This window comes from Arachis stenosperma, chromosome 4 (assembly GCF_014773155.1).
Source record: "Arachis stenosperma cultivar V10309 chromosome 4, arast.V10309.gnm1.PFL2, whole genome shotgun sequence".
NCBI lineage: Eukaryota > Viridiplantae > Streptophyta > Magnoliopsida > Fabales > Fabaceae > Arachis > Arachis stenosperma.
Genome location: NC_080380.1, coordinates 7340046 through 7354352, shown reverse-complemented (window position 1 = coordinate 7354352; position 14307 = coordinate 7340046). Strand labels below are relative to the sequence as shown.

General features: G+C 31.5%; 1 protein-coding gene and 1 long non-coding RNA gene across 2 annotated transcripts; one reads left to right on the top strand and one right to left on the bottom strand.

Annotated features, from left to right (window-relative positions):
- The first annotated feature begins 1126 nt into the window (after positions 1-1126).
- LOC130973717 (uncharacterized) lies at positions 1127-3547 on the top strand. The gene is made up of 3 exons (XR_009084253.1): positions 1127-1725; positions 1961-2047; positions 2134-3547. It is a non-coding gene; the product is annotated as an uncharacterized LOC130973717 (long non-coding RNA).
- A 3245-nt stretch (positions 3548-6792) lies between these two features.
- Positions 6793-10735, bottom strand: LOC130974028 (tonoplast dicarboxylate transporter-like). Its single transcript, XM_057898749.1, has 6 exons — positions 10215-10735; positions 9610-10087; positions 8319-8362; positions 8119-8214; positions 7291-7804; positions 6793-7182 (listed from the first exon to the last, which is right to left on the bottom strand). Exons 1-6 carry the CDS (start codon positions 10659-10661, stop codon positions 7112-7114), a joined length of 1650 nt encoding a protein of 549 aa, XP_057754732.1. The 5' UTR covers positions 10662-10735; the 3' UTR covers positions 6793-7111.
- Positions 10736-14307: the final 3572 nt, after the last annotated feature.

Below are 14307 nucleotides of genomic sequence, written 5' to 3'. Positions count from 1 at the left end.
ATATCATAATTTATTTTGAAATGATGGGATATGAAAGAAATAATATTGGGAATTTTGAACACTCAACAAAAAAGATACGGCGCAAATTTGGAAGGGAACCATGTGCTGGTAGCCCACAGTAACTACAGTCACAGATGAAGACACTCAGCTTCACCTACCAAACTCAACTCACAAGTTACGACTTACTAGCTCACAACATTTCTGGAATCCACTAATGTCACCTACAATAATTATTCATTGCAATTAGCCTCGCACGTATGCATTTAAGCTAGTCGTTTCATTTCAATTAATGCATGCACGGTTAATATTTTTAATTTTTTATCATATGTTTTGTCTGTTTGAAATTTAAGAAAAAACTTTTCCTTGTGTTCTAATTTTTTTGTCATATATGTATAATTATTTATTTGTTTTTTTTATTAATTTAAATATTTTTAGAGAAATATTTTATAATATGACATTAAAATTTTATATAAAAAATTTAGTTAAATTAAAACAACAAAGTTTTTTTATGCAAAAAAGCATGTTATCAGAAATACAATTACTTATATATACTTTATTTTATCTGTTTAAGTTCTTAATAAAAGTATTTCTAACATATTTTTTTGTTTTTGGATATTAATTTAAGAAAAAGTTTGAGACTTAGATTGTTAGATTAATATTTTTTGAAAATAAAAATTTTCATTCTTTAATTGATAGTATCATTTTTTAATTATTTTATTGTCAAATTACTTTTCATAAAAAATTTTCTCTCATCGTCATCAAAAAAATTAAATAATGATTTAATGAATATGGATAATATTTTTTAAAAGAAAAATAAAGAAGACACAGAAGGATAGTGTACTCAATGTACTCTATCAAATTTGAAGCCCAAAATATCATGGGTTTGGGTTATCCTTGTTACAAACTGCTAAAATATAACTATCGATTTTGTTAGAAAAACAAAAATAGAGGATAAAAAAAACCCTCGTACCTAAAGAGTCAAGACCAGAAAAAAAAAAACATGGTCAACACTTTTGACCACTAAACATTTGCTTATTATGATTTAATTCAACTATAATTCAAAATTTAAAATCATATTTTGAATAGTAATTTATAAGCTCCATCCTTAGTCATGATAGCTCTCTGTGATCTTTATTGATGGTGAATAAGTTGTGGTTTCATTTGTTTTTATTCTTGTTTGGTTTGCTCTTTTGTAAAGGTCTCAGTGATAATTTTATGTATTATTAATTAGTTGTAGTTTAATAATGATCTCTTTGATTGTGGATTCATCATTTTTATCAACAAACTTGCTTAGTACTTTGTGATAATATGGCTTAAAATTTTGAGCCAATCACTTTTTTTTTAATCAAAAGTATTGGATATTTTATTGTGAAAAAAAAAAAGTAAATAATACATTTGTTTATGAGACCAGAATACAAACATAGTAGAAAATTAAGATATTTCCAATTGAAAGTAGAATCAGGCAAAAAACTTAGAAAAAAAAAACATAAAATAAAAAAGTGAATTAAAAAAATTGGTAGTGGTGTCTCTGGTCCTTAAAGAATTCGTTATTTTGGATAGAATTTTTCTAATTATTACGTTGCCTTCAAATATCTAACGACTTCGATCGATCCATACTCCCTAAAGAATATTCTTGAAGTTTGGTTGTTTCATTAATATTTTCCCAAGTTTTATCCACCATTGCTAAGGTTGAAACTGTAAGTTTGGGGATCAAGCTGTTCAAAGGTGAGTCCTCCCAAACACTTATTATTTGAGAATAAAAAATTATTGTATTGAGTGTTGATTTCAGAGTAGTAATACAACGGAGGCACTGTTCATCCCCATGAAAAAGGCGTTCATGGAGTTTCTCTTTTATTGTCAGTTCATTATGAAGTAGTTTCTAAACAAAAGCACGAATTTTAGGTTGGCACTTTAAACTCTGAACAGATTTTCAAATTCCTTTTTCCTTTAATCTTTTTAGAAAAAGGTCAATTGGGGGTGGAAGAAGTGATATGCTTTGGAGTATTCCGATTTGACAGTATATTGTTCTAAATTATTTAGAGTTCAGGTGAGGGAGTCTTTTACTTCATCTATTGAAACTTGACCGATTTGAATTATAATTTCTGAGCTGAAATGTTCTTGAATCAATTGTAGGTTCTAGTTTCCAGATGTATCTAGAAGTTGTTTCACTCAGAAGAGATCAAGGTTTCTAGCTTCACTGGGACAGAGTCTGAAAGGGGAGTTTAAATCCAACTATGGGTCATTTATGAGCTTTATAGATCCCTGTTTTGACATTTGCTATTTAACATATTTTTCAAGCACCGTCCTTCCTTCCAGGAGGTTTCTCCAGGTCCAGGATGGTCTATTTCCTGCTTGAGTGTTTAAGAACGAGATAAGCATGAAGTATTTATTTTTGTATATCTTATAGAAGAGTGAATGTGGTTTTGTTAGTAGTCGTCAACCTTGTTTGACTAACATTGCTAGGTTGAAGGCCTTTAAATCTTTAAAACCCATGCATCCTTCATCTTTTGGTCTACTCAAAGTATCCCAACCAATTCAATGTAATTTTCGTTCATTTTATCTTTGACTCCATAAAAAAATTATCATTATTTTCTGCAATTCATCAATTAGAGATTCTAGAAGCTTAAAACAACTTAGTGTGTAGATTGGAATGATTGTCTTTACAGCTTTTATCAGTATTTCTCTTCCACTAGCCGACAAAAAAAGAACGTTTCCAGTGATTCAACTTTTTTGCAACTTTGTCTTTGACATAAGCAAAGGTCTCTCTTTGATCTCATGACGGTAGAAGATAATCCTAGATATTTGTCTTGTGCACCCACATTAGAGATACCTAATACGTTGGTCAGGTCTTGTTTACTCTACTGAGGAGTATTTTTACTGAAGAAAATTGTAGATTTATTAAGGTTTATTCTCTGACCACTGAGATCACCATAAACTCGTAGAGTATTCATTAAGTTTGTACAGTTGAATTGGTTTGCTTAACAAAAAAGAAGCAAGTCATCTGCAAATAGTAAATGATTAATAGAAGGGAATCTATTGTTCAAGTAAAGTCCCTGAAATAGGTTATTCTGTTCTTCTTTATGGAACAAAAAAGAAAAACTTTCTGCACATAGTAGAAATAGATAAAGGGAGAGAGGATCTCCTTGACAAAACCCTCTAAATAGTTTAAAAAAACAATAGGAAAACCATCCACGACAATAGAATAAGAGATAGTGGACACACATTCTTTCATCCAATTAATCCATTTATCAGAAAAACTCAACTTTTTCATAACAAACCACACAAGGTTCCATTTCACCTTATCATAGGCTTTACTCGTCGCAATATTTAAAGCTAAATCATAATCACCATAGCTTTTAGATTTAAGAAAGTGCATGGATTCATGAGCTACAATAATGATATCACTAATAAGTCGTCCTTGGATAAAAGTGCTCTAATTGTCATTAATAATTCTAATCATGGGAGGCTGGAGTCTATGTACTAAGATTTTAGAGATAATTTTATAGAAAATCGTACTCAAGCTGACGGGACTAATATGATTCATAGACATAGCATTTGGGATCTTAAGAATGAGGCAAATTTGAATATGATTGAAATCTTTGATAGTTTTGTTATCTCTAAAGAAGCTTTTCACCGTTTTGCACACTTCTGACTTGATAACAACCCAATAGAATTTAAAAAATTTAGTTGTAAAGCCATCATCTCCCAAGGCAGCATCTGGATTAATGGAGAAAATAACTTTTCTGATCTCTTCATCTGTTACTGGCTTTGTCAGATTGCGATTAGTCTCAGTTGACACTTTTCTCCTCAAATCACCTAGCACATCGGATGGGTCTTGAATATCCCCTGCTAAAAATAACTCTTGAAGGTATCTCTAAGCCCTCGCCCCTATGGATTTTGGTGTGGTACACCATAACCCACTCTCGTCTTCTAGCTTCCATATCTTATTTTTTCTGTTTCTGACCTGATTATAGGAATGAAAAAATCTAGTGTTTTTATCCCTACACTGCAGCCACTTCACTCTAGATTTTTCTTCCAGAACCTCTCTTCTTTAAGATAGGCTTCGGATAACTCATCCCCAATCTCTAAAATTTTAGACTTCTCAACTAGCTTTGGATGCTCCTTCGAAACCGTGAGCCTGTCCTCCAATCTCATAATCAATTTCTTACTATTACTCATACCTGAAAATTGCCACTTTACCAGTTTTTATCTCTATAATTTCAGTTTTTGAAACAGTTGGTACATAGGAGATCTTTCTATATAAATTGGCCAAGTCTCTCTAATTATTTTGTAACCATATCTTTTCCACACCGTCTTTTTTGGAATTTAAACCTCCTCTTACTTTTCGCTATTTTTGAATTAGTGATCAGCATGAGAGGCCTATGATCTGATCCCGAGTCCTCTAAATGAGCAACAATGGTCATCGGATATTCTTCTCTTAGTTTTTTAGAAATTAAAGCATGGTCTAACCATTTTCTGTTGGCCCCTTTTTTTACAGTTGTGATTCCACCAAGTGAACTTTTCACCTGTGAAACTCATATCCATCAGACCACTCCTATTAATAAATCTCCAAAAACTCTTAATAAATTGTAGAGATTTTTTACTACCACCCTCCTTTTTGTTGTTTGTCAATATTGCATTGAAATCTCCCATAACTACAAATCTATCTCCTGTTTGATTGAGTATGTTGAGCAGTTCATCATATTGATTCTCTCGAATTTGATTTATAGTGCTTAGGTGGACTCCCAATACCTTTCAAGTGATCTATCTTTCTTGGTCATCTACTGAAACCCATATAAAGAAACCCTTCGTCATCTGGATCTCCAATTTCACTCTATCCATCAATGCAACAACCAACCCTCCTGCCATTCCATGCGGATTAACACAGTAACTCTTTTTGTATCCACACTTTCTCATCTGCATCTCCACGAACGAAAATTTGATGTTTTGTCTCACATAGATACATCACCTCGGGGGAATAGAATCTTTGGATCCCTTGAATGTTGTGAATTGCCAGGAATTTTTTTAAACCCCAATAATTCCACATCATCATTTTCATATCGCTGTGGGTGTCTGATTTTGGTAGCACCCTCCTCTCTTTCATCAACAGTTTCAATTTCACTACTCATCATCTTACCGTCCTGCCATTCCTCCATCTCCTCTTGCCTTCTTTTAGTATCAGCAACATTTTTATTATTCTCCTCAATAGTGTTCTTCCTTATCAGGTGTTTCGGTTTAGGTCTCTTGTTGCAACCTCTGTTTTTTTGTTGAATGCTGCCAATTTGAAAACTTCTATTTCCTCCTGTTCTCCAGTCGCACCATGAGCAACAGAAAAGGCTTGTGTTCTATATTCCACCCTATTACTGATTTTCAGCAACGGGGACTTATCTTGCTGAGGACTCACTTCTTTCTATTGCTAAGTAGGAGAGGTATGACTCCAATGATTCTCTGTTACGACTAATTGAGAGAAGCTTTTGATGAGGCTAGCTGGTGTGAACTTTCGATTCGCTTGCTCTGTTCCAGACTCCCATCTATTTTTGGTAGGGTTGAAGTTCTCCTTTAGCTCCTCTAATTTCCTCCTTATTAAATCAGCCTTCAAATCCGATTTTCACCTTTTTTTATTTTTCTGATCCTCCAAAAGTTAGTATTTTACTACAGTTTCTTGTTTCGTGGCCCAAAAAACCACAGAATCAACAATAAATTTCTAGTCATTCATATTTTAGAAGGATTATCGAAATTGTTCCATCAGGACTAACTATTTTAATTGATTGTTTCAAGGTATTTGTTACATTCACATTAACTCAAACCTTCAACAAACAATTCTCTCTAAGTTTCATTGAAAACAAATCCGTCTCCAACACTTTTCCTAGCCGTGAACCCACCTTCTTTGTCGCTTCCTTTGTTTTATAGAATTCAGGAAACCCTATAACTGAATCTACATTGGGATATTTGAAAAATTCTGTTCAGCAATATTCATGTTCGAATTCCATCTCCTTAGATGAATGATGAACTGTTTAAATAGCCAAGGAGATTCTCGTTTCACTCTAACTACATCTGATTCCTGTGAAAAGAAGAATTGAAAAATATTATCTCCATAGAATTTAATCCTAAGTCCCTCTCGATGATTCTAGATAGCTTCGAAGGCTGCCTCTATCGTCCCTGAACTAAAACTCCTGTCTGCCATAATTCTCCCCACCAGGCTATGGTCATATTTCTCCATACCAAATTTGATATCGTCATCCTCTAGGAAAATTATTTCTTCTCCTAGATCTTCAGTGTAATTTTGATTTCTCATTCTCATCCTCTCCGTTATTAACATTGTAAAGACACCCAATTAAAAAATACTCGAATTTTCATGTGTTAATTCTCACTCGTTAATTATTACCAAAAGACATTCAACTCTCACTTTATTTTGACTTTTATGCACACAAATCCTAGCAGTCGCACATTATTTTGAAGTTAGCCAGTCACTTTCTATTGATTGTATTATAGATCTATTATATGTTATTAAACTTTGGTGTGCCATTTGGATAAAATTTATTATTCATTGCATTTGAATATTTGATTACAAATCAATGACAAGTATCTATCATCGTTGACTGAAAAATATAAATCGCTAATTAGACCATGTCATGGTACAAGAGAGAAAGAAACCAAATCAAACTAACACACTATGCTAAGTCATAATGAAATCATTACAATTAAAATATAACCACAGCTGCAAATATACAGAATATATTATAGGAAATTGAAGATTCTTTGAACTAATTGGATTGCAATTTAACATGCGGATTGACCTGTAAAACAAATCTTCAATTTCTTTTTTTATTGGTGAAAGAAAACAAATTACAACATAAATTGATAAAATCTTCTCTTCCACAGAACAAAGATATAAATTAAAATCAAGAAACAAATAGAGACGGAGATCTTTCTCTCCCTTCTTTCTTTTTTCTTTTTCCTATTGACATACTACTATGTACAGGACAACAGGGAGGGTATTTCTTTTTTTTTTATCTTCCTTTTTTTTTTCCAATACTTACCTATATATATATATATATGATAGACACACCAAAACTTTACAAACCAAGTTGGAATTTGGTGAAGGAATCAATCAAGTCCGTATAGGAGCTTTTGCCTGTGTCACCCATTGAGTTCCATCATTTGTTCCAAAAACAACACTCCCTGCGATCGAGAGCAAGACTTACAAGTTACAACATGAGTATCATTTTTAACCAAATTACTAAACTTATAAATATTTTAAAAAAATGAATTATTTTAAATGTAACGCACCTAGTGTGGGCATGAGAATGGACAGGACGACAATCCCGGCAACCTTAAGAGGGACACCGAGCTTGAGCATGTCCTTAATTTCAATGTGACCAGTGGCAAATCCAACAACATTTGAAGGTGTGGAAGTTGGAAGCCAGAAGGCAAATTCGGTTGCAATTGCTCCGGGAACCATGAGAAGAAGAGGGTGCACATGCATAGTCCTAGCAATGTGGTACAATAGTGGCACAATAAGTGTGGCAGTAGCATCATTGGAAGTTATGAACTCGGTGATTATGCTACTAATTAAACTGACAGCAGGTGCAATTGCCCAGAATGGTGCATCTTCCAAGAAATCTATGGCTCTTGAAAACACATCTGCTAGCCCACTAGATTGCACTCCATCTGCTAAGGCAAAACCAGCTCCTAGCAGTAATATTAGGTTCCATGGTAACTTCTTGCATTCATTCCAGCTCATTAGCTTCTCCCCTTCTTGCTTCATGTTTGGGATTATGAACAATAACACAGCTACCAAAACCTACATCCAATGCAATCTTGTATAAAGTCCTTCTCATTATTTCCCATGATATTCTAGTTTAAGAGATTCGAATAAAACTCGACAATTGATTATGCATACCAGTGAACTGGTTACTCGACCAACTCAAATTGGTTCTCATTTTATCTTTATTTTCTAATAAATTTTGTTATAAATATTTTGATTGGGAGAAAGTTACTAAACCGAATTTAAAGATATATGCATAAGAGATCAAAAATCAAGAAACAAATACACCAAGTCCTATCTCTAGATTGATAACTTTGTTGAGCTAAAAAGAAAGTGGACAAGGTACTTACACTAACACTTCCGTCACCAACAAGGTTATTGAATAAAGATCCCCATCCAGGAATATCATCTGTGATATTTCTAGTCATCCATAGTAAGATCAGCAGCTACATTATTATATTCATCATAGATAACCCCTTGTTATTAATTATATTAATGCCTTTGTAAACAAAATTAAGGAATTGGAATTTGAATTTAGTCTCACACTCACCCCAAAAACAGACAGGACCATCTTCTCAGCAAAAGACATTGGACCTGTAATCACCCCATTACACAATCCAAATTAAAATTGCATAAGCTTCTAATTCTGTAGCTAATATTGTTATGTGTTGATTAAAAATGCAGTTAGCAGATTCAATGGGATAGGCAGTTACCGATTTGTCCTTTACTATTCTTTCCAATCAATCGTTATTTCATGTTTTAGTTTTCCAAGTAATAAACCTCGGAATTCCTTGCTCAATTGTATCACTATAGCTTGGCTAGAATTTTGCAATATGTAAATAGGTGCGTGGAATGATGATAAATGCATCTTATAGTGACAGTTAAGTTTGCTAAGAAATAATTGAGGGCATATTATTGAATATGTTTAGCTGTATTAAGAGTTTAATTAATTTCAGTTGAAAACATATCTAACTGTCAGATATTAAATGCGTATTTAAAAAAAGATGAAGTTTTACATCCTTGAACTCCCCCGTGGACAAAACCAAGTTAAACACAAACACGTGATCCACCTATTTTTCAACATCATTTTATTTAATTATTGATAATTGATTGATATATACACAAAAAAACGTTTAGCAAACGGTAACCACTTGAAAAACATGGTATGAAAATTGTGGTGCATGTACCATAAAAGGAAGAAAAAAAATAAGATGGAAAATTGTGGTGCATGTACCATAAAAGGAAGAAAAAAAATAAGATGGAAAATTGTGGTCCACTAAGTATTATTTGGTAAATGGCCCCATCGAGGGGTGAGGCTTTATGTTTAGGCCATAAAAAAAATAAAGAAAAGAAAAAACAAGAACTAAGGGTGACGCTTTTGGTCCCTATACGTGCCACATAGTTAGACACACATAATTCATGAGAATGAGAGGTAGATTTAAATGTTGAATAGAAAATATTAAAAAGAAAGCCACAAATGAAAGAGTTACATACGGCTGTTTTTTTAAGTATGAAAATAAAAATAATAATATATTTTAATACTGTAATTTTTGATATTTTTTAAAATGGTAGAATGTACATAAATTGAAGGGTTTGATATCTGTACTTTAAATTTTATTATTTTTTTAATATAAATTAGATAGTTTGATTTATGTAACTCTCACAAATTAGATAATTTGATTATCAAACAGTCTAATTTTGTACCTCTAACAAATCAGAGAGTCTAATTTTTACTTTTTTAATCAAACAATTTTATATTTAAAAATAACATTCCAACCATCCCCATTTCAAAAAAAACAGATTATCATTTCAATATCAAAAACAAAAAAATCTTTACATACCTAGAGCTTCAAGGTCCCTCCTTAAATGGGCTTTTTCCAAGTAAGCAGACAAGGCCCGGGCCGAGCCCTTTTGAACATAGAGGGAGCACATGATGCACCAGAAGGCAATGAGCAAGACAGCAGCGACAGGGAAGCCATAGAAGAACCAGGTGCTGAAGCTAATGGGCTTGGCACCAGGCACAAGGCTCTTCCACATCCCAATCAGAATAAGGTTGACTCCCGTGCCCGTTAGCGTGCTTATCCCTCCGATGGGTGTAGCATACACCACAGTCAACACAACTGCCCTGCTGAACTTGTTGACCGCCTCCGACTGCTCGCTGGGCGGTGGTAGCCGCTGCAGGATACCCGTGGCCACCGGCATCATCATGACCGCCGCCGCCACGTTGTGGAGCCACATGCTTACAAAGAATGTGGTGGCGCACAGACCCATGAGTAGCATTGCTGGGTTTAGCGGGTCGCCACAAAACAACAGCGTTACCTGTGGGTCCCATGTCATGTTCCCAAATCCCAATAAAAATGTTGATCTTTATCTTAATTATAAATTAATTTTTTTGATAATAAAGATGATGATCCTAATGAAAAGAAGAGAGTGATGGATGACTCACATTCAAAGCCAATCTTCTATGAACGTTGTATCGTTCAACAGCGAGAGCAAGAATGAAACTACCCAAAACAAGGGTGATTACATCGTCCATGTAAGAGTGAGCAACACTATCCGCAGAACCGATTCCAAAGAGAGGGAACAGGAACAGGGGGCACAACGAAGTCACCGGCAGCGGCACCGCCTCCGTCACCCACCACGCGAATACCCATGCAATCACCGCCAGCATCTTCACGCTACTTGCCGGAGCATCCTTCAGCTTTACCAACAAGCATATCAGCAGGGATAGCAAGGGTCCTAGGATTATGTACAAGTTCTTCAGTGTTAGAAATGATTTCAGGGTCATCACTTGCTGGTTGCTGCTGTGTGATGCTGAATCTTGGACTGGCAGCAGTGGTGCTTTCATGCCCTTCTGCTGCTCCTCCACCGACCCCGTCTGTTCTCCGCTCATCTTGGAATATGCTGCTTTGGGATTTTCGGTTGTATGTTGTAACGGGAAAGAATTATTATAGGAGATAGGTTGTTATATACATGTATAATAATTGAGTGTGGGGCTTTATTTCTTCAATTTTCACAAATCACAAGGTACCATGAAGTAGGCAAATTGGTTTTTTTCTTTCTTTCTTTTTTTTATATATTAAATATATCTTACATTATAATTTTACAAGAATTAGAATATATTTGTAATTAACAAATTTGAGCTCGTTCAGTAGTTAATTTATTAGTTCACTCAAGTTAAACTCTTAAATAAAATTTTATTGACTAAAAATAAACTCTTAAATAAAATTTTAATTTGCGAAATTGTTAACTTGTCGAATTTAAATATTCTGTTAATATATATATTGGAACCTTCAAGCATTTACACAAACAAATTATACAGCAGTGACAATTATAACAGCTGAAATTGAATTGGATTCTTATTAATAATAATTTGGATTATTGTTTTTTGTCAGTCCTGCATATGATTAGTTTCTGGGATGAGATTATAGTTACAATTTAGTTAGAATTTCTAACTTGAATTACTTGAGGGCATTGTGCGTGGATCATTTTAATTGAAGAACGCTGTAAACTGTTGCATTGAATAGTAATTTGGAGCGACTTATAATAATGCATATGTCCACCATGTGGAAGTGGTGGCAATATGATAATGAGTGGGGACAAAGGGTCCTTGATTCCAACCAATGGGGTCCAGTTATGACCGAATTATTATGGAACTTGGCACATTTATGTATTTGTACCTTTGGAAATTATTGAATGTGTTACGACGTAATAAAAAGAATGCTTCAAGAAATTTATATAGGCAAACGCGCTGAGTGCAGCTGTGCTTTAAGAAGTTAAAGTGTATCATGAATTTTAACTTGTTCCTAATTTCCAACTACTACATGCTATTTTTGTTTTCCTACCGTCTACAGAGACAGGATAAATAATATATAAAAATAAGGATCCGGCTATATATAGTTACGAACAGACGACCCATGAAAAGGGTAAGATAGAGTGTATCAATAGTCCTGTTTGGAGTAGAGGTGCCGTGTGATTTTAATAGGTTTTGAGTTAAAAATTAATTCGATTCGAATATTAATTTTATTTTTGATGAGATCTGAATTGCATAATTTTTTTAAAATAATTTTATCTGATTTGATCCAATTTCAAGTGATTTAGATTGAATTGGATTTGTAATTTTGTAAATTAAAAAAATTATATATATATATATAACAAGTCTAAATAATATCTTAAAAATATTAATAATAACATAACAATAGAAATAAAATTATAAGTTAGTTAAAATAAATAAATAAATAAATTACTTTTTAAACATAAAATATTTATTAAATAATAATAATACATCAATAATATAAAAATGAATATCAAATTGTATATGTTATAAATATAATTTGTAAATATAATAATAAAATAATAATATTATAACACATTGTGCGGTTTGGATTGGATTTAATCAGTTATGAAAAGTAGATCAAAAATTTAATTTGATCCAGTAGTTTGCAATTTGATTTGAATTGATTGGATGAGCGTTTAATTTGAATTGGTTTGAATTTGAACTTCGGAGGTGTTTTTTATTTTTGGATTTTTTTAATGGGTATCCATTACGACCATTCTAAATGTTGATAGAAAATATTATTTTTTATTCCTAATTCTAAACGTGTATATATCTACACTGTTTTAAACGTGTTGACAGTATAGGATGATAACTTTGGAGAATGAATTGGTTAGTTAATTCAGGCATATTATTCTGAAGTACATATACAACGAATTTTTTAACAAAATAATAGCAATACATTGCCAACTTCTTAGCTGAACCACCTAACTTGAACAAACTCTTTTTATATGCTAACTGAGTTATGTTTTCTCACTAAATTTTTTTGTATTAATTAACTGCCGTTTCAGTATATGAACATTATAAACTAGCTGTATTATTTGTAACTCGGTGTTTGTTCTTTTAATTATTTACAAGACTTGAATATGGCTTGTGATTTAGAGTACAATATATAATTTTGAGATCTAATACTATTGTTTGATAAGTCATATAAAAGTATTAGTAAATTGAACTATTTAACAACATAGTAAACACTAAACAGTACACTACTTATAAAATATGACTGAATTTTTTGTTATTATATTTTTTAACAATGTACATTTTAAATATTACTGAAACCAATTATATAATAACACTGATTAAATATGATTAGTTTTGTTTCCCAAAATTTGAAAAATTGTTTAAAAATAAAATAATCTCTTTTATATTTAAGATGAAAACCAACTTCAAAGTGATTCACCTTACTAAAGTGAAACAAAATATATAAAAGCATTCATTTGATTTTTATTTTTAGAGCATGCAATAAATTCTACACAAATAACATTGGTCCACCTTGGAGACAAAAAGATTGTGAAATTGAGTAATTGACCAATTCCATGGCTACATACGTGGCAGTGACAAATGATGAATGTGGAATCATCATCGTTTATTCGTTTATGGTTGGAGATATCAGTTCTCTGTTTTCTTTTTTTAATGATAAACAAAGAAGGATTTCAATATCTTATTTAATCACAATTCACTTCTTTCTATTTTTTACTAGAATTATAGTATTTTTAAAATATGGATAACTAGTACTTTCAAAATATTAAATAAATTAATCAATAAATAGATTAATGACAATTTGACTATTGACCACTTCAATTCCATATGCATTCGTTTCTCTGGGTCAATTGATCTTTTCTTTTCTCACTAGGCACTATCATCTCATGTCCTATATCAAATCGAGAAATAAATAATGGCTCGGTATAGGTCCGCGGCGTTTTAGAAATAAAATGTTGCTCAAATTAAAATAACATATGTAGTATACAATTCATATTTTAAAAGATATTTTAATGGTGATTGTTACACAAATGAAGATGATTATAACGATATTCTTTCTGTAAAAATGATAGTTGCATATTAATATGTACTAGTGTTTTTATTAGTGATAATATTAAGGGAATATAGTTTTTCTAAAATTATGTTAATTTTTTTGTACACAAATAAATTATTTTTATAAAAAGGTCTAAGAAACAAAAATTTTCATCGGTTAAAAAGATTAGAATTTTTATAGATTAAAAAAATAAATAATAAATTTTTTAGTTATTATTTTTATGTGAAAGAGTTTAATTTTTTATTAATAATTAATTTTAACATTTATTATTTAAATTTTAAAAGAATTTAATGTGTATACTTTTATATTTGATTAGGTATTAAGTTTGTAGCACAAATAAAAATAATTAATTTTCATATTTATTATTTAAAAATAATAATATTTTTTTCTTTATCTATATAAAAATATAATTAGATATTAATAAAAAAAATTATATTAATAGTTATAAAATTAATTTAAAATTAATTTTTTTAAACAATTGAATCTTGATTCTAATTATTGATCACAATATTAATATTTTTTCTAAATTATATAAAATAAATATTTTAAGAAAGAAAAGTAAAAATGTATATTGTAATTTTTTTTATGTGAATAATATTATGGGAATATTTTTTAATAATATTTAATTATAAATTTAATATATTTTTATAATTTTATGAATTTATTTAAATT